General features: G+C 41.2%; 1 protein-coding gene across 1 annotated transcript in view; it reads right to left on the minus strand.

The window, feature by feature from the left end:
• PREP (prolyl endopeptidase) overlaps nt 1-24,154 on the minus strand; it is a 247,088-nt gene that overhangs the window by 71,163 nt on the left and 151,771 nt on the right. Inside the window, exon 10 of the mRNA XM_082252271.1 lies at nt 20,230-20,333. Within this exon, the coding sequence (XP_082108397.1) occupies nt 20,230-20,333 (104 nt within the window). The remainder of the gene's footprint in view (nt 1-20,229; nt 20,334-24,154) is intronic.

Genomic DNA, 24,154 nt, shown 5'->3' on the forward strand with positions numbered 1-24,154 from the left:
AACGTTTCCTAGCTAGCAGCATCTTGCAAGACATCAGCACAAATTCCAGAGAGCATTGAACAATACTGTTGAATAAAGTACTCTGGAAAACCGCAACAGATGAATGAAAGAAGCTGCTGTTTATCCTTTGGTCTACCTCACCAGTTACATCAGCGTTGTGCCAAAATATTGTATCCAGTCTGACAAGTGGTTTTATTCTCTTGTAATTGATGCAAACCTCTATGAAAGGGCTATGTAGAATAGAAAAGAAAATTATGCATACTGAAGACCATATTTACTTCAGAAAACTCATCACCCCATCGTCGCTACCCTGTGGGGGTAACCTCTCCTTCTCCCCCTATTTTGAACCCCTTCACTATCCTTTAAATAGTGGCATTTCACTGGAATTCCATATAATCTACAACCTACTTTCAGCAGGTAGCCTTAAGTCCTTTAAAAATCCCTGCCAATCACACATAATCTTCATCCCCCCCAAAATCTTCTGATACTTGCAACTCAAAAACTAAATTTCTTGTTTTATTACATACAGACACGTCATTTAAAATGACTTATTTTGCATCCACCTTCAAAGGCCAAGTTCAACTTTTGCACCATGTTACCCCCGCATTTAGGGTGTAACATGTAACATTGTGCAAATACCCCCCACCCTGTGACAGCATGCAGGGGTTCTTCTTCCCTGCAGCAGATGTCACTTTTAAATTTTGCATGACTGTGCAGGACTCCACCATTACAGCTGCATCATTCATTCACAGAAATCTGCCAATGAACTAACTACAAGTCCTGTATTCCACCACAGCAGAGGGACCTGCAGTTTTCAAAGGACTACCAGTGCAGTAATGAGAGCAATAGATTTAAATTCATGAACAGCTTGCTTACTGTTGTGATTTGTAATTGGCCCAAAGCAATCACATGGTACCTGGCTACTTGTACCATGTGATTAGCTGTAGCACAGATCACAACCATAAGAAAGTTGTTCATGAATGGTTAACCCATTCAGGAAACCTTTAACCCACTTAAGAACCAGGCCAATTTATGACATTTGTTGTATTGTTGTTTACAAGTTAAAATCAGTATTTTTTGCTAGAAAATTACTTAGAACCCCCAAACATTATATATCTTTAGCAAAGACTCTGGAGAATAAAATGGCGGTCGTTGCAATATTTTTTGTCACGCAGTATTTGTGCAGCGGTCTTTCAAACACAATTTTTGTTGGAAAAAAGAAATTTCACTGCATTTAAGAAAAAACTACAGTAAAAGTTAGCCCAATTTTTTTCTAGAATGTGAAAGATGTTACGCCGAGTAAATAGATACCCAACATGTCATGCTTCAAAATGGGCACATTCGTGGAATGAAGACAAACATTGCTACTTAAAAATCTCCATAGGCGATGCTTTAAAAAATTCTACAGGTTACCAGTTTAGAGTTACTAGGAGGGGAAAGATCCAGATTGTTTTCCCCGCTACTGTCGGCTCCGAGGGGGGGCACCTCTTCTGCCGCCTCTAAAAGTGATCCCGTGGCGAATCCGCCGCTGGGACCACTTTTATGAGAAAGAGGACCATCCACTCGGTAAAAGCTATCTGCTGCCATTACCCCCCGTATTTGGCCCCTTAATGACAGGCCCTATTTTGCGATTTGGCACTGCGTTACTTTATCGGACAATTACGCGGTCGTGCGACGCTGTACCCAAATAAAATAGATGTCCTTTTTTCCCACAAATGGATCTTTCTTTTGGTGGTATTTGATCACCTGTGCGATTTTTATTTTTTGCGCTATATACAAAAAAGAGGGACAATTTTGAAAAGAAAAAAAAAAAAAAAACAATATTTTTCACATTCTGCTATATAACATTCCCCCCCCCCCCCCAAAAAAAAAAAATTAAAAATCAAAATGTAACATTTTAGGTGATTCCAACTGTACGGCTTGTGAAATGATCACAGAGACATGCGATCCTATATAGAAGGATCACATGAGCTCTGTAATCATTGCAGGGAGAAGGACGGACGGCTGTGTTTACAACAGCCGACTGTCCTTCTCTCTCAGCGGGGAGAGATCAAGGGAGTCAGGTGGCAATTGGAGCCACATGACACACGCTGCGGCTTCCCCGCTGACGATCGGGGGTGGGAGCGCGCTGCCGGCGGGGCGCGCTCGCCCCCCTAGCTCCTCCCAGGCAAATGACGTATCCATACGTGGTTTTGCCTGGGAGAGCCACTCTGCCACCGTATACATATGCGGTCGGCAAGTAGATAAAGAATAGGTAAACTCAAAATTTCATATTTCTGATATGTGCCTATTGTACCATGTACTTGTGTTAAAAAGTATCCAGATCTCTTTTTATGTTTTCCTTTGTGTGAAATACCTGTTGATCTTGCAAGTCTCCTTGCTTCCCTATTTCAAACTGATCATGCCAGGCATTAACCACTTAAGGACCAAGCCTATTTCTGACAATTGTTGTTTACAAGTTAAAATCAGTGTTTTTAGCTAGAAAATTACTTAGAACCCCCAAACATTTTATATATATATATATATATATATATATATATATATATATATATATATATATATATATATACACACTTATATATATATATATACACACAATTTTTAGCAAAGGCTTTGGAGAATAAAAAAATGGTGGTCGTTGCAATAATTTTTGTTACGCAGTATTTGCGCAGCGGTCTTTCAAAGGAAATTTTTTGGGAAAAAATACATTTCACGTCATTACTGCATTAAAAAAATGTAAACAGTATAGATAGCCCAATTTTTTTGTATATTGTGAAAGATGATGTCACACCGAGTAAATAGATACCTAACGCGTTACAGTTTAAAATTGCGCACACTTGTGGAATGGCGAAAAATGATGGCACCTAAAAATCTCCATAGGCGACACTTTAAACATTTTTTTAAACAGTTACCAGTTTAGAGTTGCAGCGTAGGTCTTTTTTTTATTACTCTCGCTCTGGCAATCCCGGCAATACCTCACGTGTGGTTTGAACACCATTTTCATTTGCAGGCTTGAATTAGGTATGCGTTTGCTTTCGTGCGCGAACTCACGGGCTTTAAAAACATTTTTTATCCTAATTTATTTTATTACATTTTTTAATTTTTTAGCACAGTTTAAAAAAAAAAATGTATCACTTTTATTGCTGTCGCAAGGAATGTAAGCATCCCTTGTGACAGTAATAGGCAGTGACAGGTACTCTTTATGGAGGGATTGGGGGTCTAAAAGACCCCAGACCCCTCCACTTAAAAGTATTCAAAATGCGGAAATCGTCATTTTTGAATGATGACAGTTTTTTTTGGTGCCGTCAGCCGCCAAGTAAACCGGAAATGGCATCATGAAGCCGCTTCCGGGATAATACATCGGAGACCCGATCAAAGCCGAATCACATGCGCCGGCTGGTTACTCGGGTCTCCCGGTGGGACAGGAGACCCAGGCACAGCTGTGAAAGGCGGCGGGAGGGGGGGATCCACATCACACTTTGCATGTTTACCCATGTTTAGTGGACCGACGCGTGTTATAGTGTCCCAAACAGTGTTCCTGTACTAGAAAACATCATGCCTCCTGCAACAGAAGTTACTTCTTAATTTTATTACTTATTACTTCATTTTCATACTACTTTATGGACTTCATTAGGTAAGAAGAGAAAGTGTGTGAAAAAGGAAGGAAAAATGTAAACATAAAAAAGAGAAAGAAACAAGAAATGCACCAGGACCCAATCAGTTATTCATTGTTCCCAATTTTCTAAATAGAAAATGTTGTTGGTTACCATAGCTTTAGAAATATGAACATGGCTTGGGCTACCAATTCAGAAAACCTAGGTGTCAATGCTATTGACCAATGCTTCCCTGCCTTTGCCACATAATGGGTGGTATCTTTATTATAAAATAGTGAAGACCACCTATTCAATTTTATATATATATATATATATATATATATATATATATATATATATATATATATATATCTCCAATTATATCTCAAGCCCAAAAAAGTAAGGTTCATATAATAAAACCGTTACATTTAGTTGATGCCTGGCTTGATGACCTAGAGGCAGAGAGACACTGATTTTTGACTGACCTTTCCTGTTCTGACAATTTAAATGTGTCTCAAAACACGTGCCTGATTAGATCTGAACCCCAGTCATACCTTCAGTATTGCATTGTTGTAAATGCTACTCTCATTACCTTCCAAGGTTGACTGTACCTGGTGAGTGTCTAGGCTCATACTCCCCTATCAAGGCATACTGATATTTACATACTGTAACTCTTCCCACTGCATGCACATGGACTGAGGGCTCCTAAAAAAAAAAAAATCGGTCAGGGTGCGGTGGCGTTTTCAGAAAGCTCCATATAGCACCCTGCCTGCCCTTCCACCATCCAGTAAGGTTGTCACTAGGTCTAAAATAAGGTTTTTAATAATTGATATTTTCATTTAAATAAATATATAAGCATGTTTATGAGAATTGAAAGGAAGAACCAGGGAAGGTGGAAAGAAGCAGATTAAACTAAAGCTTAAAAATAAAGACTGTATATATTATATATACATAGTTAAAATGTATAACAACAATCCAGTTTCATTTATACATGCTTTCCAACTTGGCTACTAAACATAGAATGTGCGATTGCATTAAGAAAGGGCAGATATAAGACATGTTAACATTGGAAGATGTGTTTATAGTGGGTAAAAGTGAAGGCCTATATTTGATTTATACAAGGAACCGAATGTATTATCGATTCTTAGAAAACTCCTAAAATATGCATCTATAACACACTGAAGTATGCTACAGTAGGTTTTCCATGAAAAGGCTGACATATTTTATAGCTCCCATAAAAACCCTAGATAAATGCACCATCTAATCAAAATATATATTCAAAAGAAATAAATCCATCACATTTTTTCAAAACGTACAAAAAATCACATGCGCAAGAGCATCAATATACAGCTATGGTATACTAATAAAAACTTGTTTTCATAACCAGGTGTTTATGCATACACCATTTATTTCCCACATACGACTATATCAAATAAGTGTTTAAGATGCAAGCAGAATTTTCACAATAATTGTAAAGAAAAAACCTTAAGTGCTAGACGTGGAGCAGATTTACAAAGCATAGGCAAATGGCAAAGTAAATTGTGCCCTTTCGAATACTCCCACATTCCCCCAGTCTTCCTCCCTCCAAATCTATTTAGGTCTTTCTAAAGACATGAAACCAGCTTTTAAAATTGATTATTAAGCGAAAACCACATGACAAAATGCTGTTACTTTCCTGAAGAAAGCTAGAGACTGCTGCCATGTTATCATAGGCACAAGGCAAGGTTGCATGTTATCATGCTAAGTAAACCAATACCTAGATCCCCATTTGATCTGCCTCTAGTACTATAACACAGCCCACTCGAGGCCCATTTGATGTAACTTCTTGTGCACTTCTCATTGTATGTAACCTGGTGGTAGTAGCTAAACTACTACTTTTAACATCGCCTTGATGGTAAGAATATATTTGCCTAATTGTCTGAAACAAGGGGTTCTTTTAGGAAAAACATTTTCACATATAAGAGCAGATCTTACCTGCAGTACCAACCTAGTTTACCAGGGTAAGGACCTTAGGCTCAAAAACCTTAATTTAAGTATACAGAATATATGTAACATGTCTATTTCCCTCTCCCACACCGCTACATTTACCTGCCAGTAATTGAATCCATCCAATCTAGACTTTGGTTTAGTTAGCATGATAACATGAAATCTTGGCATCAGTTTTTATCTTTCTTCAGGAAAGTGACAGCATTTTGCATTGTGGTTTTTGCTTAATAATCCTGGCAGTCAAAATGACAGCCAGAACTTGCCCTCTAACACAGCCACAGCATTGGCTGCTATGCTAACATGTAGTGTGTTTGTTACTTTTTATCTACAGTCATATTTAAACTTGGCATAAAATAATTTCCTTGAGGTCCATTGAAAGACACAAGAATTATAGAAACGATTAAAGTCAGGCTATAATGGTCGCCTTCAGGAGTTTGGGATACTGGCAAACAAAAAACATTAGGCCATTCCACACATTTTTTTCTCCAACCATCATGCCTAAGTTTTGTGAATAAGCAGTACATAAGGCCACTATATGAGAAGCAGTATTTATGTCCCTCAATGGATTTCAAGAAAAAGATTTAAGTAAAAAAATCCTATTTTCTTTATCATCCATTGAGGGACACCGGAATTGTAGAAATTCTTAAACACTCGGGGCATCCAAACACAGATCAACTTAGGAGTGGAGAAAAGCCTCTAACATCCAACAAGGTGAAGATCATACTGCATTAGTATTTGAGGAAATCAAAACCTGGAAAAAAAGCTAAACCAACAGCAAAATGGAGACAGAGAGAGAGAGAGAGAGAGAGAGAGAGAGAGAGAGAGAGAGAGAGAGAGAGAGAGAGAGAGAGAGAGAGAGAGAGAGAGAGAGAGACAGAGAGAGAGACAGAGAGAGAGAAGACATACTGTGTTCAAAACTATAGATGTATTCCAAGAAACAGGATTTTAAAGGTGAGTACCACAGATTTTAATTACATTGTCTTAAAATTAATATTTTCTATTCAATCTGTAGATGAAAATAAGTAAAAACAATTAACACACTTTGTTCATCTACCAATGAAGGCCACAGGAATTATAGAAATTCTCAAACAGTTGGGGTGTACTGCCAACAAGAAAAAAGCTAAGCTAGCCCCTGTATAACCCTACCTCCAACTGTCATGCCTTAGTTCTAGTTAGTTACAGAGCAATCTCCAGGTCCAGAGCCATGGCACAGTCTCTGGTGTGACCCAATCTCTGTAGACCCACATAGTGAATAAGGCGGATTGGGCTGAAGCCCTGAGAACTACCTCATAGTTGGAGTTGTTAGGTACCATTTTAAAATTCCCACCACCACAATTTAACACAGTGACATTAAGGTGAAAGGAACTGAGTGTTGATGTCATTCGTAGGATGTTGCAGGCATGCAAGTACAAAAAACCAGCAGTTTAAAAAAACATAACTAGCTGGGATATTCCAAAGCGCTGCTCAAGAAGGAAGGGAGACACAGTCACCACCACCAGGCCCAAAAAAAGCTACACAGCAATCTGAAAGACACTTCAACCAAATGCAGCATTTCCAGCAGCACTTACATTCATTTAAACAAGCTCATAAAAGTGTGAATGGAAGACTAGTTTGCAGCCTTACACACCTGTTCCACTGAGACCTGATGAAGCATAGCCCAAGAGGACCCTAAACTCCTGGTAGAGTGAGCCATCACACAAAATGGTGGATTCCTTCCCTTCAATCCATAGGCCTGAGAAATCAGCTGCTGAATCTACTGCAAAGTGGTCAACTTAATGGGTGGCTGACCCTTTCTTGGTTCCTTCAGGAAGGGTAAATGGTGACTCTGACTTTCTAACTGCAGCCATCAATGCGTGCTCCGAAATCGGTTACCGCACCCCTGCGTCATCACGTTCATGCAGGCCTCCAGTGACTATGCGCTTCACCGCTACCTCGATCAGAAGTGAGTCCCCTGATTGGTTCTCTAGTGTCATCTATCGGCTGCTGCTGGCCAGTCTCAGGGAAAAACCGCAGACCCGGAAGGACACCTACCTCCTATGCAGATAGACGCTTACACCATATAAAATGTGTCAATGAAATCATTAAGCATCTGCTCCACAGTGGTGGCGCCTTTCTCAATTCCATGCCTTTTCCAAAACGCCTAGAGCATTATACATGACCTCAACTAACGTGTACTACTCGTCTAAAACAGATAGAAGTGATGGGGAAAAGATGAAGTTTGGAACAATCATGGAGGCTCTGACAAGGTGGCAGGAAAACACAGCAATAAACAATTATATGAAAAATTGATTACAGTGTAATTTAGTAGTTGTGTATACATTTTTGGGGAACAAAAATATAATACAGTGTAATTTTAAGTATTACAGAGTAACTGAACACACAACAGCAAGTGTGTAATAGGTAGAAAATATTATGAAATAGAGTTTGCGCTTCAACTGCCAAGGCAGACATTCTGAATAAATATTCTGTCAACACTGGTGCACATGACTTGGCTAGAACTGCTGTACAAGTAGTGTTTCCTTTCACTCCAGGTACATGGTTTTCATTGGATTACTTGGGAGAATGAAGGGGTTTCTCTGTAGAAAACTTGACAAAGGCAAATCGATTACATGAAAGCAGCAGAAATGTTCTCATAAGAAAAGGTTTTCTTTTCCTGATGAATCAAAATGTCCAGACAAAACAGCTTATCTCCCTTGTAACGTGACAGCAATACTTCTGCACAAGCACATTTTCCATTACTTGGCTTAATGGCTTCACAAAAAATGCTATAAATTTGTTTCCAAACAAAGCAGCTCATACATTTTTATTCTTTGCTAGTAAAACATTTTGGCTGCAAAACTGTCCACCAAGCTAACTAACAAAAAAAAAAAACACATACACAATATATACTATCTATATACATTTCAAGCAGCAAAAAAGTATTTCAAAATAGTCTTAAAGCGGACCTTCACCCTCCCCACCTACTTTTGCTGCCAGGCCCTGCGCTCCACTTTTAAACTCATCTGGCCAGAGCATTTTTGCAATTTTTCCCTTTGCTTTTTCTTTCTCACTTATAGCTTTTAGAATTTGTAAACCCTCCCCCCAAACCATATATTTTCTAAAAGCACAGGACCAGTAGAACAAAAACAAGGTGCTACTGGTTTTTAAGGCCTCACGATATTTGCGCAAATGTTTATCAAAACAATATTTTAGCCTAAAATACACTAAAATCATTATTAGCACATAAAAACATTGCACATTTTACTGAATTCCCACTATATATAAAAGCTTACCTGTATTGAGCTAATAAATAAATATTTGTAACTTTTAAATTGCGCCTTTTTGCAAAATGGTGAAAAATCTAAAAATATCCAAATTTTTCCCTTCCAGCTTTAAGAATTTGTAAAAGACCCCCCAAACCATAATTTCTGAAAGCAAATGACCTGTAGAACAAAAAGGAAGGTGCTACTGATTAATAAGGTCCCGCGATATTTGCCCAAGTGTTAAACAATATTTTCCCTAAAAATACACTAAAACCATTATGATAAAATTACAGCTAATTTTACAAAATTCCTGCTAAATCCCTCCTATATATAAAAGCTTAACCTGTATAGAGTTAAAAAATAGCAAATATTTGGACCTTTTATAACAGCTGCCCCTTTTTGCAAAATAGTGAAAATCGAATGTACACAAAAATGTAAATATCCAAATTTCTTTACAAAACTGAAGGTTTTAATTTTTCCCTTACAGCTTGAAGAATTTGTAAAATAACCCCTAAACCATACATTTTCTGAAAGCACAAGACCTGTAGAATAAAAAGAAGGTGCTGCTAATTTTTAAGGACCGCTGTATTTGTGCAAATGTTTATCAAACAATATTTTTGCTAAAAATACACTAAAATCATTAGTAGCAGATAAAAACAGCACATTGTACTAAATGCCTGCTAAATTCCTACTAAATATAAAAGTTTAACCTGTGTTAAGTTTGTAAATAACAAATGTTTGTAAATTTTATATTGCGCCTTTTTGAAAAATTGTGATAATTAGAACATACCCTAAAATTTCTCTAAAAATCTGGAGATTTTAATTTTTCACTTACATCTTTCACAGTTTGTAAAAGACCCCCCAAACCATATATTGTCTGAAAGCACATGGCAGGTAGAATACAAAGAGGATGCTACTGTTAGGGCCCTGGGATTTGTGCATAAATGTTAATCGAATCACAAAAAAAACACACTAAAATCCTTATTTGCACACATAAACACAATATTGTACGTAATTCCTGCTAAATTTCTAATAAGGCCTCGTTAAGTGGGGTGTGCTAAAGCGTACACCCATGGAGAGCCATGTTTACCTGCACAGGGATGCACAGGTATTCTGTGCATCCTTGTGCAGACAGTCCTATTCATGTCAATTGGGAAGCAGCAGATGCAAGGACATACCTGTCATCTATGCGGGTGTAGGTGCATGGACCCAAATGCAGACAGTGTGAGTTCACAGACATGCACCCACATAGATGTCAAGTTGGGAGCAGTGGCTGTGTCCTGGCAGCTGCTGCATCTCAATTGACATAAGTGGGACTGCCTGCATGGGGATGCACAGAACACCTGTGCATCCCTCTGCAGCTAAACTCAGCTCTGTAGTAGTATGCCCCGCGTGAACAAGGCCTTGAACTTTGTTTAGACCTACGGTTGGGCGAGGGGAAGGGGGGTGGCAAAAATGCACGACTGAGCTGCATTTCTGCCACCCACCAACCACACCCTGCAAGCTGCAATAGGCAATGGATGGGGGCGTTTACATGCTGGGGCTGCAATGCTTTGCGCCCGCGACAACGTTGACCTGATTTGTAGCGATGCCACCTGCCGAATTCTACACATTCAAATTAATGGGGAGGTGCCGCAAACACCCTGAAAGTTGGGTTGTGGCGCATTTGTTGGCAAAAACGGGGTTAAAACAAGCGGTGGGGCGACATTGCTTCTCTTCCTCACTGTCTGTCAGTAGCCTTTGAAGCGTAGCCTTGGGCTTCAGAGGCAAGGACGATTTAGACGCATGTCTAAATCTACCCTTAGGGCCCTTTCACACAGACTGTCCGATCAGGTCCACCTGCTAGTTTTTCAGGCGGACCTTATTGGATCTTCCAATTACCACTATGGAGCAGCAGATGTCAGCGGAGACATATCCGCTGACATCCGCCACTATCCGATCTGATCCTGCTTGTAAAGAACAGACAGATGGTGGTCCTGTCTTCCATCTATTCAAGAGCGGCTGGTGCATTAGGGGCGCCGCCCCACTAGTTCACATGTGGGGATACATGCAGGGTGACGGACTCATATGTTTGTATGAGTTTTGTTTTTTTTTCAAGCCACATGATTAGAGCCGGAGGCTTTATTTGGCTTGAAAAAGGTTGGGCTCGGAGCAGAGAGCACTGCACCCTGAACCCACCCACTTGTGACAATAGCGAATCAATATTCGCTAATGTCTTCTGGCTTCTCTTCCCCGCCAATTAGGACAGAAGGCGGATCGGGTTGGCCGGGAGGAGAAGCCAAAGAAGTTGCGGAGGGGCTGAGTGTGGGGGGACCGTTCCGTGGGGGGGGGGGTGAGTGCGGGGGGACCGTGCCGTGAATGGGTGAGTGCGGGGGGGGACCGTGCCATGGAGGGGTGAGTGCGGGGGGACCGTGCCGTGGAGGGGTGAGTGCGGGGGGACCGTGCCGTGGAGGGGTGAGTGCGGGGGGACCGTGCCGTGGATGGGGTGAGTGCGGGGGGACCGTGCCGTGGAGGGGTGAGTGCGGGGGGGGGGCCCGTGCCGTGGAGGGGTGAGTGCGGGGGGGGGGCCGTGCCGTGGAGGGGTGAGTTCAGGGGGGACCGTGCCGTGGAGGGGTGACTGCAGGGGGGACCGTGCCGTAGAGGGGTGAGTGCGGGGGGGGCCGTGGAGGGGTGAGTGCGGGGGGGGGACCGTGCCTTGGAGGGGTGAGTGCGGGGAGACTGTGCTGGGGAGGGGTGAGTGCGGGGAGACCGTGCCGGGGAGGGGTGAGTGCGGGGGGAGCGTGCCGGGGAGGGTTGAGTGTGGGGGGAGCGTGCCGTGGAGGGGTGAGTGCGGAGGGAGAGCGTGCCGTGGAGGGGTTAGTGCGGGGGGGTGGAGCGTGCCGTGGAGGGGTGAGTGCGGGGGGACCGTGCTGTGGAGGGGTGAGTGCGGGGGGACCGCGCCGTGGAGGGGTGAGTGCGGGGGGGGGGGACCATGCCGTGGAGGGGCGAGTTCGGGGGGACCGTGCTGTGGAGGGGTGAGTGCGGGGGGACCGCGCCGTGGAGGGGTGAGTGCGGGGGGACTGCGCCGTGGAGGGGTGAGTGCAGATCTGTTCAGCACCAGCCCCCACTGCATCCGTCTATCATCCTGGAAATGTCAGATTTGACTCTAAATCAGGGCTCGACAAACCCCGGGCGCCAGGTCGCATTGGCGACTAGAATTAGCAACCTGGCGCCTGGGGTGCCCTGCAGGAGGTGTCCTGTCCCTTCTGCGCCCCCCCCCACCTCCTCCCCGAATACACAGACTACCGCGCCGTCCGAAAAGTGAGGCTCTGGCTTTTCGGCCTTCTTCTGTGAGATGAGAGAGGCTTCCAACGGGGAACTGGTGCCCTCGTGTGGTGGCTGGGAGTTTCACAAGCAGTCACTAATGACCGTTTCCACTGCCTGTTCTCAATGCCTGCCCATCTCCTTCCCAAGAGGAGATGGGATGGAAGTTTTTGCAGGCTTCATCTCCCTGTCCACTAACCTTTGCTTAAAGGTAAGTGGACAGGGAGTGTGGTTATTATTATTTATTTTTTAAATGATTTAAAAAATAATAATTTTTCTTTTTTTTTTCCCCAACTATTGAAAAAAAAATATATATATATTTTTCAATTATTGAAAAAAAAAAATATATATATTTTTTTATCATCTCCCTGCCATGCCACAGCCACACAGCTGAAAGCCCCTTTCACACAGGCTGTCTGATTAGGTCCGCCTGTCAGTTTTTCAGGCAGACCTGATCGGACCCTTCAGTCTCCTCTATGGAGCGGTAATCTGCCGCCATCTGATCCTGTCCACCAAAAACAGGCGGATGGTGGTTCTATTTTCTATCCATCCCGTGGATCGGATCAGATGGCATCGGATGGAAACAGACAGACGATCTGTTTCCATCTGATTGCCCTATAGAGGAGAGCAGGGTTCTAGTTGTATTTATGTGTAAATTTTGTATCAGTTTTTTTTTTTAAATAAAGCTTGGTTGTTTAACCACTTACCAACCGCCCATTGTATATTTACGTCCTAAGTTTAAACCTAAATACCGGTGTTATGGCAGCAGATAGCTGCCATAACCCCAGTATTTTTTTAAACGGTGGGCGGTTGGCTTTCCGATAAGGGTGGTCCCAGCGGCGGATTCGCCGCGGGATCAACCTTCCGGGATGGCGGAAGGGGTGCTCCCCCCCCCCTCCAGCCGCATTCTGGTCCTTTTCCCTGCTTACTGGACCCGCCGGCAGCGGGGAAAACGATCAGATCCCGGATCCTCACAGACAGGATGTCAAGTGAGGGCATGCTTGCCCTCACTCGACTCTATGGTCTTGGAGGACCGGAGCGACGGCAAACGTCGTGCCTAGCAACCGGTTTAAAGGTCCCTTTTTTTTTTTTCATTTTTTTTTCATTTTTTAGTGTACTTGTGAGATCTAAGGACTTTTTGACCCCAGATCTCACAAAAAAGAGGTCCTGTTGTGCCTATTTCTATTACAAGGAATGTTTACATTCCTTGTAATAGAAATAAAAATGATCAAATTTTTTTTTTTTAAACTGTGTAAAAATAAAAAATAAATAAAATAAATAGTAAAAAAAAAAAAAAAAAGAAAATTAAAGCGCCCTGTCCCCGTTAGCTCACGCGCCGAAGCGAACGCATACGAAAACCCCGCCCACATATGTAAATGATGGTCAAACCACACATGTAAGGTATCGCCGCGATCGTTAGAGCGGGAGCAATAATTTGAGCTCTAGACCTCCTCTGTAACTCTAAGATGGCAACCTGTAACTCTAAAATGTCGCCTATGGGGATTTTTAAATACCAAAGTTTGCGCCATTCCGTGAGCGTGCGCAATTTTGAAGCATGACATGTTGGGTATCTAATTACTCGGCGTAACATCATCTTTCACATTATGGAAAAAAATTAGGCTAACTTTACTGGTTTCTTATTTTTTAATTCAAAAAAGTGAATTTTTTCCAAAAAATTTGCGTTTGGAAGACCGCTGCGCAAATACGGTGTGATAAAAAATATTGCAATAATCTCCATTTTATTCTCTAGGGTCTCTGCTAAAAATATATATATATAAATGTTTGGGGGTTCTAAGTAGTTTTCTAGCAAAAACAAATGATTTTAGCTTGTAAACACTAAATGTCAAAAATAGGCCTGGTGGGAAAGTGGTTAAAAAAAAAAAAAAAAAAAAAAAAAAAGAAAAACTGGCTCCTAACTTTTTTAGCTGGCTCCTAGGTTTCAGGTAAATTTGTCAAGCCCTGCTATAAATAATGAAGCAAATAACAGATGTTGGCTTTTGAGGTTTACATAAACTTTAAACAAACAATAACAGAGGTAACTTCATCTTTTTAAATTATATTTAGCCTTTATGCACAAGACAATTTAAAATGAAAATAAATGCTGTTAAGCTGAAAACACTTATTTTATGCTGGCCATGACCTAAATACTAATAATAAAATCTACACATAAAATATATGAATATACAATGGCACCTTAGTCACAGGAATTCAATGCTGATAAAAAGTAGCATTTTCTGTTTACAGAACAATAGTACATTACTTCATATAATACAAACATTACAGTTTAAAATGAACCTGTCATTTATTAGAAGACAAAGTAGTAACAGAAGAATAAGGAAAAGACAGACACTGTCTACAATTTCTTTCATCATGCAGCTTTAGTCAGCTTTTGAAGTGCAAGTTTAGAGTGAATCTGTCAAAAAAAAAAAGTGTTTTCAGCTTAACGTAATTTAGGGTCTTAAGGGATCCCAGCAAAAGGTGCCTAGGTAGAGCATTTTTTCCATGGACAGCATCTCTCGGGTACCCAGAAGCCTGAACCAAAGGCACAAAGCTTTTAACTGGAGCTTCCAGTTGCAGTTTCGACACGCATCAGCAGAATCCCAAAATGCCTGTTACACTTTAGCAGCCAACTATGAGGCAAGAAAACAAAAACAAACAAACAAAAAAAAAAAAAAAGAGTTCCAATGCAAAATGCCTAGGGTGTGTTAAAGCTTTAGGCTCCGTTCACATCTAGGCGTTTTGGGGCGTTTTTGGGGAGTTTTTCTGCTCTAGGATCAGCTCTCAAAACGCCCAACAAGACAAATCCTATTCATTTCAATGGCCCCTGTTCACATCTGAGCGTTTTGACTCTGTGAGCAAAACGCCCAACGCTCAAAAAAGTACATGAGCTTCTTTTTGGGCAGATTACAGGCGTTTTCCGTTGGTTTCTATTCAATCTAAAAACGCCTGCACAAAAAAACGCATGTAAATTGCGGTAAAAATCGCGGGAAAAAACACGCGAAAACGCTACGCTCAGGTGTGAATGTAGCCTTAATTTCAAGCTCAAGTAGAAGACAGCATTTTGAGAGTGTCTGGTTTAACAGTCATGGTGCATACAGGTTTTCATAGAACTAAAGGTACCACTTAGCACCTACTTTTAAGGAACTGCATTTTATATTTTCTTATTAACATATGCACATATCTACAGTGTCTAATGGCAGAGTTGTTCAAATCTCTAAATATTACCAGTAAACAATTTTGTAGCTGGGAGAACTGCTAATATGCAAATTAGTTGTTCTTCTAAATCTGACAAAATTGTAAATTTGTACCTACCCTGCTTTACAAAAATGGGGGGTGTCTATGGGTGATAGGCTTTGTCTGACAAGAAGTGGCTTCTAATTCTATGTGGTAGTCAGCTATAAGTGCAGCTGTTCTTTATGGATTTCAATCCTGATTAATTTAAAGTGAAATTAAAGGCAGTTTTTTTTCTCCTTGAAAAATAACAAACATGTTATACTTATACCTGCTCTGTGTAATGGTTTTGCACAGAGCAGCCCTGATCCTCCTCTTCGCGGGTCCCCCGCCAGAGCTCCTGGCCCCTCCCTCTGGCTGAGTGCCTCCACAGCAAGCTGCTTCTCTCCCTAGCTGTTGCTGTGTGTGTGTCCATTCACACACAAAGCCTGTCTCAGCCCCGCCCCTGCTCTCTCCTTATTGGCTCACTGGCTGTAATTGATAGTAGCAGGAGGCAATGTCTCCTGCTGTTGTGTCAGCCAATAAAGAGTAAAAAAAGCTGCTCTCGTGCACATTGCTGGATCGAGATTGGGCTCAGGTAAGTAATAGGTGGGGGCTGCACACAGAAGGTTTTTTAACTTTCATGCATACAATGCATAAAGGTAAAAAAAAAAAAAAAATACTTGAGCCTTTCTTTGCCACCACTTCTAGAATAAGCAAGTAGAGATGAGCAGTCCTGGGTTTACTGCCCACGGGGGTGAGGGGGAGATCAAGGAACATCCATTCCACCTCTGCTTTCAATCCCTCAGATGATATTCAAAAGGTTACTGGCTCCTAGGTGCAGCTGTGAGCTTACAAATACTATGTCATGTAGAACATATGTAGGAAATATGTAGGCTGCCATTTCCGATTCCTGTTTCCTGAAGCATACAGATCAGGACATCTGACCTCACTATGACTTACTGCATGATTGTCCCCAGTCAGTGACTTAATGTACCGAAAGCAGAGAAACAAAGATTTCTGCACTCATCATATAATCCTATTTTTGGAGTCTACTGAGGGGGACACAAGAAATCTTAGTGCTCGTTCACACATGAGGTTGAGCAGTGGTAAAACCAGGTGATTAAGCCCCCCCCCCCCCAACTGTCCAACTGAACACTAAAGATACAGCCGCTCCCAGCATCACTGCTGTGACAAAAGGTAAACAGCATGTTGAGGCATAGACATCCCCCTCCCCTTGATAGTGGACCGGGGTTCTTCTCCCTGCACCTGCTATCACTATTTGAAAACAGTTTCCTGTGAATGAATGCCTACAAGTACCACCAACCATTGTGGCTGACAGCTTGTAGTTGTCAATGAGCTGCGAGGGCACTGGTGAGCATCCTCATACTCCACTGATCCTCCTGCTCTCAGGTAACTGCCTGCCTGTACAAGGCACGAGCAAAGCTATCCTGAAAGTGTGCAGGAGCTAGACATTGCACCCATGATTTGCGGATTGTGAATGCAAAAAAAAAAAAATTAGCATTTACTATTTTTTAAAAGGTGAACCTACCCTTTAACTGAAAAGCAGAGAACTAGCTTTTGACACCATAAGCCTAAATGATGGTCTGTCTGAACCACCTAGTAATGGTGAAATGAGAAGCTAGGGCACCTCTATGAAATGACAAAAAAAAAAAAAAAAAAAAATCTTTCTGAAAAAAGCAGTGGCTGAGAGGTAAGACTTGCACAGCCCAAACCATATTCCTCATAATGGAAGTAAATTGTGATAAATCAGAGCCAAAGGGACAGAAAAAACCATCATCTTGTTAATTTGGACTTTTTGCTGTACATGAACGTTCCCCTTCTAATTCCCCCCCTCCTCCTCCCCCCCCCCCCCCAACACTTTCTTTTGGGGAATGAGTACCTTTTGTTTGGTGTAACCCACTCCCTGATTTCTCGCCTAAGTGAGTATGACATCACCACGGCATGCCCCTCCTCCCAATTCCCCTTCCCACATCCCGCTAAGAGACCAGTCTCAAAGCAGGCCATTGTCTTGACCAAGCACAGTAGGGGGTTAGCTGCGAGTAAGGAAGTGACAGCTGGATCCCTAAGCCAAAGATCCAAAGCCCTGAAAATAAGCAGCTGAATTGGTATAAGTGCTAAATTACATTGGCTGGTAAATATTAATTTCTTAAAAGTTAGCAGTCACTGTATTTTAAAGCTGCTGACTCTTACTTTTCACATGCAGGGTTGTGATTCCTCTTTGGGATGAAAGGCAAAACTATCTTAGGCAGGAAGGAACTCCTGCACCCTCACATTACCTAGTCCCTATGCAGAACCAAAAATGGTTGCTGATAAGGCAACAGTTCAAACACTCACCTTACAGAGGTAATAGCTACAAGAAAAACCACCCCCTGGGTCAGCTTAGAGGGGAGGGAAATGTCTCTAGTGAAACAGTGGTTTCGGAAGCACAGAGAGGCTGGGGGAGCCACATGGCAGACCCCCATCCAAAAGTCTTAATAAAAGAGTGAGGCCAACTGGGCTTCAACAGTTGCTGTTAAAGCCAGTGACAGAGAAGAAAGATTAAATATAGGCAGATGGTCTGGCATAGCCCTTTATGTGTCGGCTAAAGGTTATACCAGATCGATGTACCATATCAACCTAGGCCAATTTAGGGCAGTGAAGATCACCATCTCCATCCATTTTCCATCTTGACCCTGTGGAACAGGTAAGGAAGAGGGTACAGAGGAGAACATGAATAGGTCAGGGTGTACTGATCTGATTGTAAACAGCCACCAGAGAAATTAATGCTTCCACCAAAAAAATCCCTGCACCTGGATACAAACCATACTAGTTTGTTGTAGAATGTGGAGGTCAGAGGGTTCCCATCCAATGTCTCCTACATGGGATGCAGGTCCTTGAACCCCTTCACGAGTAGGGACCATTCTCCTAGGTCCAGGAGTTGCCAGCTGAGAAAATCTGACTGGCAGTTGTCTATGCATGGAAAGCACTGAGCTGACAATTCTGGAACATGAAGTTCTGTCCTGGACATCTCTTCTACCCCCCTTGCCCATTTCTGGTTCTTTCCTGATGGATGATGTACACCACTGCCACAGCATTGTCTTACTGAATCTAGAGCCTGGCATGGGAATATTCAGAAAGAAGAAAGGACTTTCCTGACCCAAGAGCCTGATTCTTGAGCCACCTAGTCAGGGAGAAACTCATCCTTGGTGTCACTTGAGTAACATTGAGCAAAAGGAAATGGCTATAAGTCTGAAGACTCTCATGCAGAAAGAGAGAGTCAAGTCTTCTCCTGAGACTGAAGAGTCTGAAGCTTCTCCTGAGAAAAAAAAAACACTGTAACCCAAGACGTGTCAGAGACCAGACCCCGATATTTCAAGCAATGAGCCTGTTCTTGCAATTTCAGAAAGTTCACAATCCACCCAAACAAGCCAAAAGGGAGATGGCTTCATAGTCTGCTCCTGAGAGTGCTTATGTTAAGGTAAATGGATGCTCTTGCCAACAGTAGCATCCTTGGTGATATTATCAAGAGGCGCTTTGCTTCAAAGGCCATGTGGATCAAACACGTCTTACAAAAGAACTCTGAAATCCAGCAGTGTAGCCAAAGTGTTCTGACAGGACACACATAAGAGAAATGAGACAGGAAAATTCCACTAAATAGTTACAATTGAAATTTAACACTACAACTATCTGCTCCATGCATTTCAAAGCAAGAGACCAACTACAGAGGTGGTTAGTCTTTTTTAAGGGACTTTGACCAAGTCAGACATGGTTTGACAAACAAAAGTCTCAACCAGAATCGGGTGCAGAAAAGGATCTGCTAGAGAGAACAGAGCGGAAAAGGCAGGCAAAGTTGGCCACTCCTCCATTTATAGAAGCTGTACTATCAATAAAAAAGTGCTGTATGAATGGTGTAGCTATTCGGGTCTCTCTGCATAGCCAGCGATTACCTGCAGTCATCGCTGCTGGCAACACTTTGTATGCATTCAAGCAGCAATCGCCTGAGGTAACCGTTGGCTGTGCAAACCTTCACTAGCGACTTGTCATTATAGCCAACAGGGCTGGCTGCTTTACCTTTCAGAGCCTAAATCACCGGTGCGAATGTAGCCTTTACGGGTCAGAATGGAATTATTTCCTTCTCTGAACAAACTGGAATAGACGTTGTACGTTTTTTTTGTTGCCATTCTTACCATCACTATACGGGTCAAAGAGTGTGAACATGCCAAGTCTATTTTTTTACCAATTCACGAAATGTATTTTTCCTTTGATATAGCTGAACTAAAAAAACATACATACATTAGTACCCAAAGTTTACATTGGGAACTTCTTTTTGCAAGTCCTACCTCATGCTTATCCCTAGTCACAACACCAATGCTACATACTGAGAGTATGAATGAAAGCAGACTCAGAGACTATTTTAAAATGGCACTAAGAAAACAGGGAAGGTTAAAACAGGTGATATTTAGCAGTGTCTTTTTGCTAAACATTGATCTACTAATTTTAAAATATCAGGACTGTAAAGAAACAACTGACTTTCATCCTCTTTCAGACACTTTCTAGCTCATACTGTGTCATAGTAGAAGTCATTTTCTTATGACACTTACTCATTGATCTATTAGCTCTGTGGCTTGAGCGGAGTTGACAGGTGTCATTATAACCATCATCACACTGTGTTCCTCACAAGTGACAGGACTTGAGAGAATAGTTGGCCCGCATAATATGAACAGGCAGATCAGGATATGCAGTCAGCTGTCTTCTCACGACGAGACAGATTACGTACCTCTAACCATGCGACACATTAATCAAAACAGAGCTACTGAAGCTTCAAAGGACTATAAGTCAGAAATAAGATGCAATAGGTCTATATGCAAATGTACAAAGCAGCTTTTAATCACCTGTACTGTCTGGTAGTCCGATGGATTAAAACCTTTGACAGTAACTTCCCGGAAAACTTTTGGCTCTTCTGTACCTTTGGTCAGGTCATAGTGATAAATTATGCCTAAAACAAGAGTTTCGGAACATCAGTTTGGTACACACATGTCGCAGGAAGAACAATGGATCTCAAAGCATTATAAACTCTAATGAATGACAAAAGCTGCAGAACGCTAATAAACGACCTTGGGTACATTTACACAGTGAATAATTTATAAGCACTTATTCAGAGGAAAATAAATCCTGCTACGAAAGGTGGCTCAATTATTCCTTATAAGCAGTTTAAAATGAGCCAGTTACTGACAAATGTAAATGTTTCAGAATATAAATCAATAACCAAAATCTAACTAAAAGATTTCACAAGTGTGTCTTCCTAAAGAATTTTAATATTTAATGATAAAATATTTTCCTCACAGGCTCTTCACAAAATTCATACGGTTTTTTTAAAATACATATTCGTGATGCAGTAATAAAAACAAACTGATAACTGCATAACTAAATGTTTTCATTACTTACTGTAAGTTTACTTACCATTCAACAGGATGGAGGCAATCACCCCCCCCCCCCAATATATTTTCCAACTGACAGTTGCATTGTTGCATTTCTTTCTTTTAAAGGGGAAGCTGCTGCATTTTCAGATGTATTTATAACAATATTTGTGCTCACTATAAAACCCTTTCTAAGAATTACCACCAAACTCTACAGTCTCCTGTGCCAGCAAGAAGGTGACTCCGGGGCTGTGCCCAAAAATTAGACCATCATGTAAACCACAAACTGAAGCTGTCAAACTCCCTCACTGAGAGCACTCAAAACAACATACACACACACAGATTATTGCAGAACATGGCTAATTACGCTGGGGGGAAGCAAGAGAGTATGAGATCATTAATATGCATCAGTGTTAACAAAGGAAATTAGCAAGTGCATTTCTATGCAAAAGCATTAATAGTTAATATTTCAAGATAAATAAAAAGGACAATTTAAATGCAAATGTAAAATCAGATGGGACAATAAAGCGTAATGAATAAAAGGTACAGTACAATGAATAGTACAGACCTCAGTACCATAATAAACAAATATACCCCAACAGAATACAGAAGAGTGTTATATAAAAAAAAATGTACTTTTGGAGTCCGTTTAAAGATGCAAGCACTTCCTCACGTCCACTCAAATGTTAGAACACACGTCAGTGGCTGTACTCTTTTAAAGGCTGCCAGCTCTGTCCCTATTGCAGCAATTCATTCTAGACGAGTTGCTGCTTGTGTGACTGAATATGAGAAGGGATTTGTTACCTGTTGATAGTTCCAATTGAGCTGTCGCATGGTAAGTTAATTTTATATACATTTCCAGCCATTAAAATGGTGTTTAACTGTGCAAACTGGTGTGCAATGTTTTTCTTTCCTTTAATATTGCCTTCAGATATAAGTGAAGCTAGAAAAGATTTTGCCCACTCTTCGTACATTTGAAGATGCTACTTCGTAGTTATATTTAGACTACAGAAACAATGAAAACCTGACAGAGGTTTTAAACACTTTCCTATTTTACTATAAAAACATAAAATAACAAACCAAACTGGTTTATTATCTGTTCATTGTAGATTTTTTTTTCAGTTAGTGTTTAGGGCTAGATAGGCCTAGGGGAAATTTGATATACAGTCAGGTCCATAAATAATGGGACATTGACATAATTCTAAATTTTTTGGCTCTATACACCACCACAATGGATTTGAAATGAAACAAACAAGATGTGCTTTAACTGCAGACTTTCAGCTTTAATTTGAGGATATTTACATCCAAATCAGGTGAAAGGTGTAGGAATTACAACAGTTTGTATATTTGCCTCCCACTTTTTAAGGGACCAAAAGTAATGGGACAATTGGCTGCTCAGCTGTTCCGTGGCCAGGTGTGTGTTATTCCCTCATTATCACATTTACAAGGAGCAGATAAAGGTCCAGAGTTCATTTCAAGTGTGCTATTTGCATTTGGAAGCTGTTGCTGTCAACTCTCAATATGACATCCAAAGAGCTGTCACTATCAGTGAAGCAAGCCATCATTAGGCTGAAAAAACAAAACAAACCCATCAGAGAGATAGCAAAAACATTAGGTGTGGCCAAATCAACTGTTTGGAACATCCTTAAAAAGAAAGAACACACCGGTAAGCTCAGCAACAATAAAAAGACCAGGAAGACCACGGAAAACAACTGTGGTGGATGACCGAAGAATTCTTTCCCTGGTGAAGAAACACCCTTCACAACAGTTAGCCAGATCAAGAACACTCTCCAGGAGGTAGGTGTATGTGTGTTAAAGTCAACAGTCAAGAGAAGACTTCACCAGAGTGAACACAGAGGGTTCACCACAAGATGTAAACCATTGGTGAGCCTCACAAACAGGAAGGCCAGATTAGAGCTTGCCAAACAACATCTAAAAAAGCCTTCACCATTCTGGAACAACATCCTATGGACAGATGAGACCAAGATCAACTTGTACCAGAGTAATGGGAAGAGAAGAGTATGGAGAAGGAAAGGAACTGCTCATGATCCAAAGCATACCACCTCATCAGTGAAGCATGGTTGTGCTAGTGTCATGGCGTGGGCATGTATGGCTGCCAATGGAACTGGTTCTCTTGTATTTATTGATGATGTGACTGCTGACAAAAGCAGCAGGATGAATTCTGAAGTGTTTCGGGCAATATTATCTGCTCATATTCAGCCAAATGCTTCAGATCTCATTGGACGGCACTTCACAGTGCAGATGGACAATGACCCGAAGCATACTGAAAAAGCAACCAAAGAGTTTTTTAAGGGAAAGAATTGGAATGTTATGCAATGGCCAAGTCAATCACCTGATCTGAATTCGATTGAGCATGCATTTCACTTGCTGAAGACAAAACTGAAGGGAAAATGCCCCAAGAACAAGCAGGAACTGAAGACAGTTGCAGTAGAGGCCTGGCAGAGCATCACCAGGGATGAAACCCAGCGTCTGGTGATGTGTATGCGTTCCAGACTTCAGGCTGTAATTGACTGCAAAGGATTTGCAACCAAGTATTAAAAAGTGAAAGTTTGATTTATGATTGTTAATCTGTCCAATTACTTTTGGTCCCTTAAAAAGTGGGAGGCACATATACAAACTGTTGTAATTCCTACACTGCTCACCTGATTTGGATGTAAATACCCTCACATTAAAGCTGAAAGTCCGCAGTTAAAGCACATCTTGTTTGTTTCATTTCATATCCATTGTGGTGGTGTATAGAGCCAAAAAGATTAGAATTGTGTCGATGTCCCAATATTTATGGACCCGACTGTAGTTACAAAAAAAAAAAAAAAATTGACAAAAAACGGAGAGTGAATTTTCTCAAAAAAGGACAGAGGATAAAAAAAAAACAGTAATAAAAAAAATGGTTTAATCACTTAAGCCCCGGAGGATTTGGCTGCTAAAAGACCAGGGGGTTGTTTGCGATTTTTTACTGCGTGACGTTGTACCTAAACGAATTTGACGTCCTTTTTTTCCCACAAACAGAGCTTTCTTTTGGTGGTATTTGATCACCTGTGCGATTTTTTGATCATGCGCTATAAACAAAAAAAGAGCGTCAATTTTGCAAAAATAACAATATTTTTCACATTTTTTTATATGAAATTCTCCCCCAAAAACACGTAAAAATCTAAATTTTTTAACATTTTCGGCCAATTTGTTTTATGCTACATATGTTTGGTTAAAAAAAAAATTTGCAAAAAGCGTATTTTGATTGGTTTGCGCAAAAGTTATCGCGTTTACTAACAAAGGGAAAGATTTTTGTCATTTTTGGTGTTTTTTTTTTTAACGCGTAATGGCGGCGATCTGCGATTTTTTTTTTCGGTACTGTGACATTGCGGCGGACAGATCGGACCCTTGA

Source organism: Pelophylax lessonae, assembly GCF_965119305.1.
Source record: "Pelophylax lessonae genome assembly, chromosome: 3".
Lineage (NCBI taxonomy): Eukaryota > Metazoa > Chordata > Amphibia > Anura > Ranidae > Pelophylax > Pelophylax lessonae.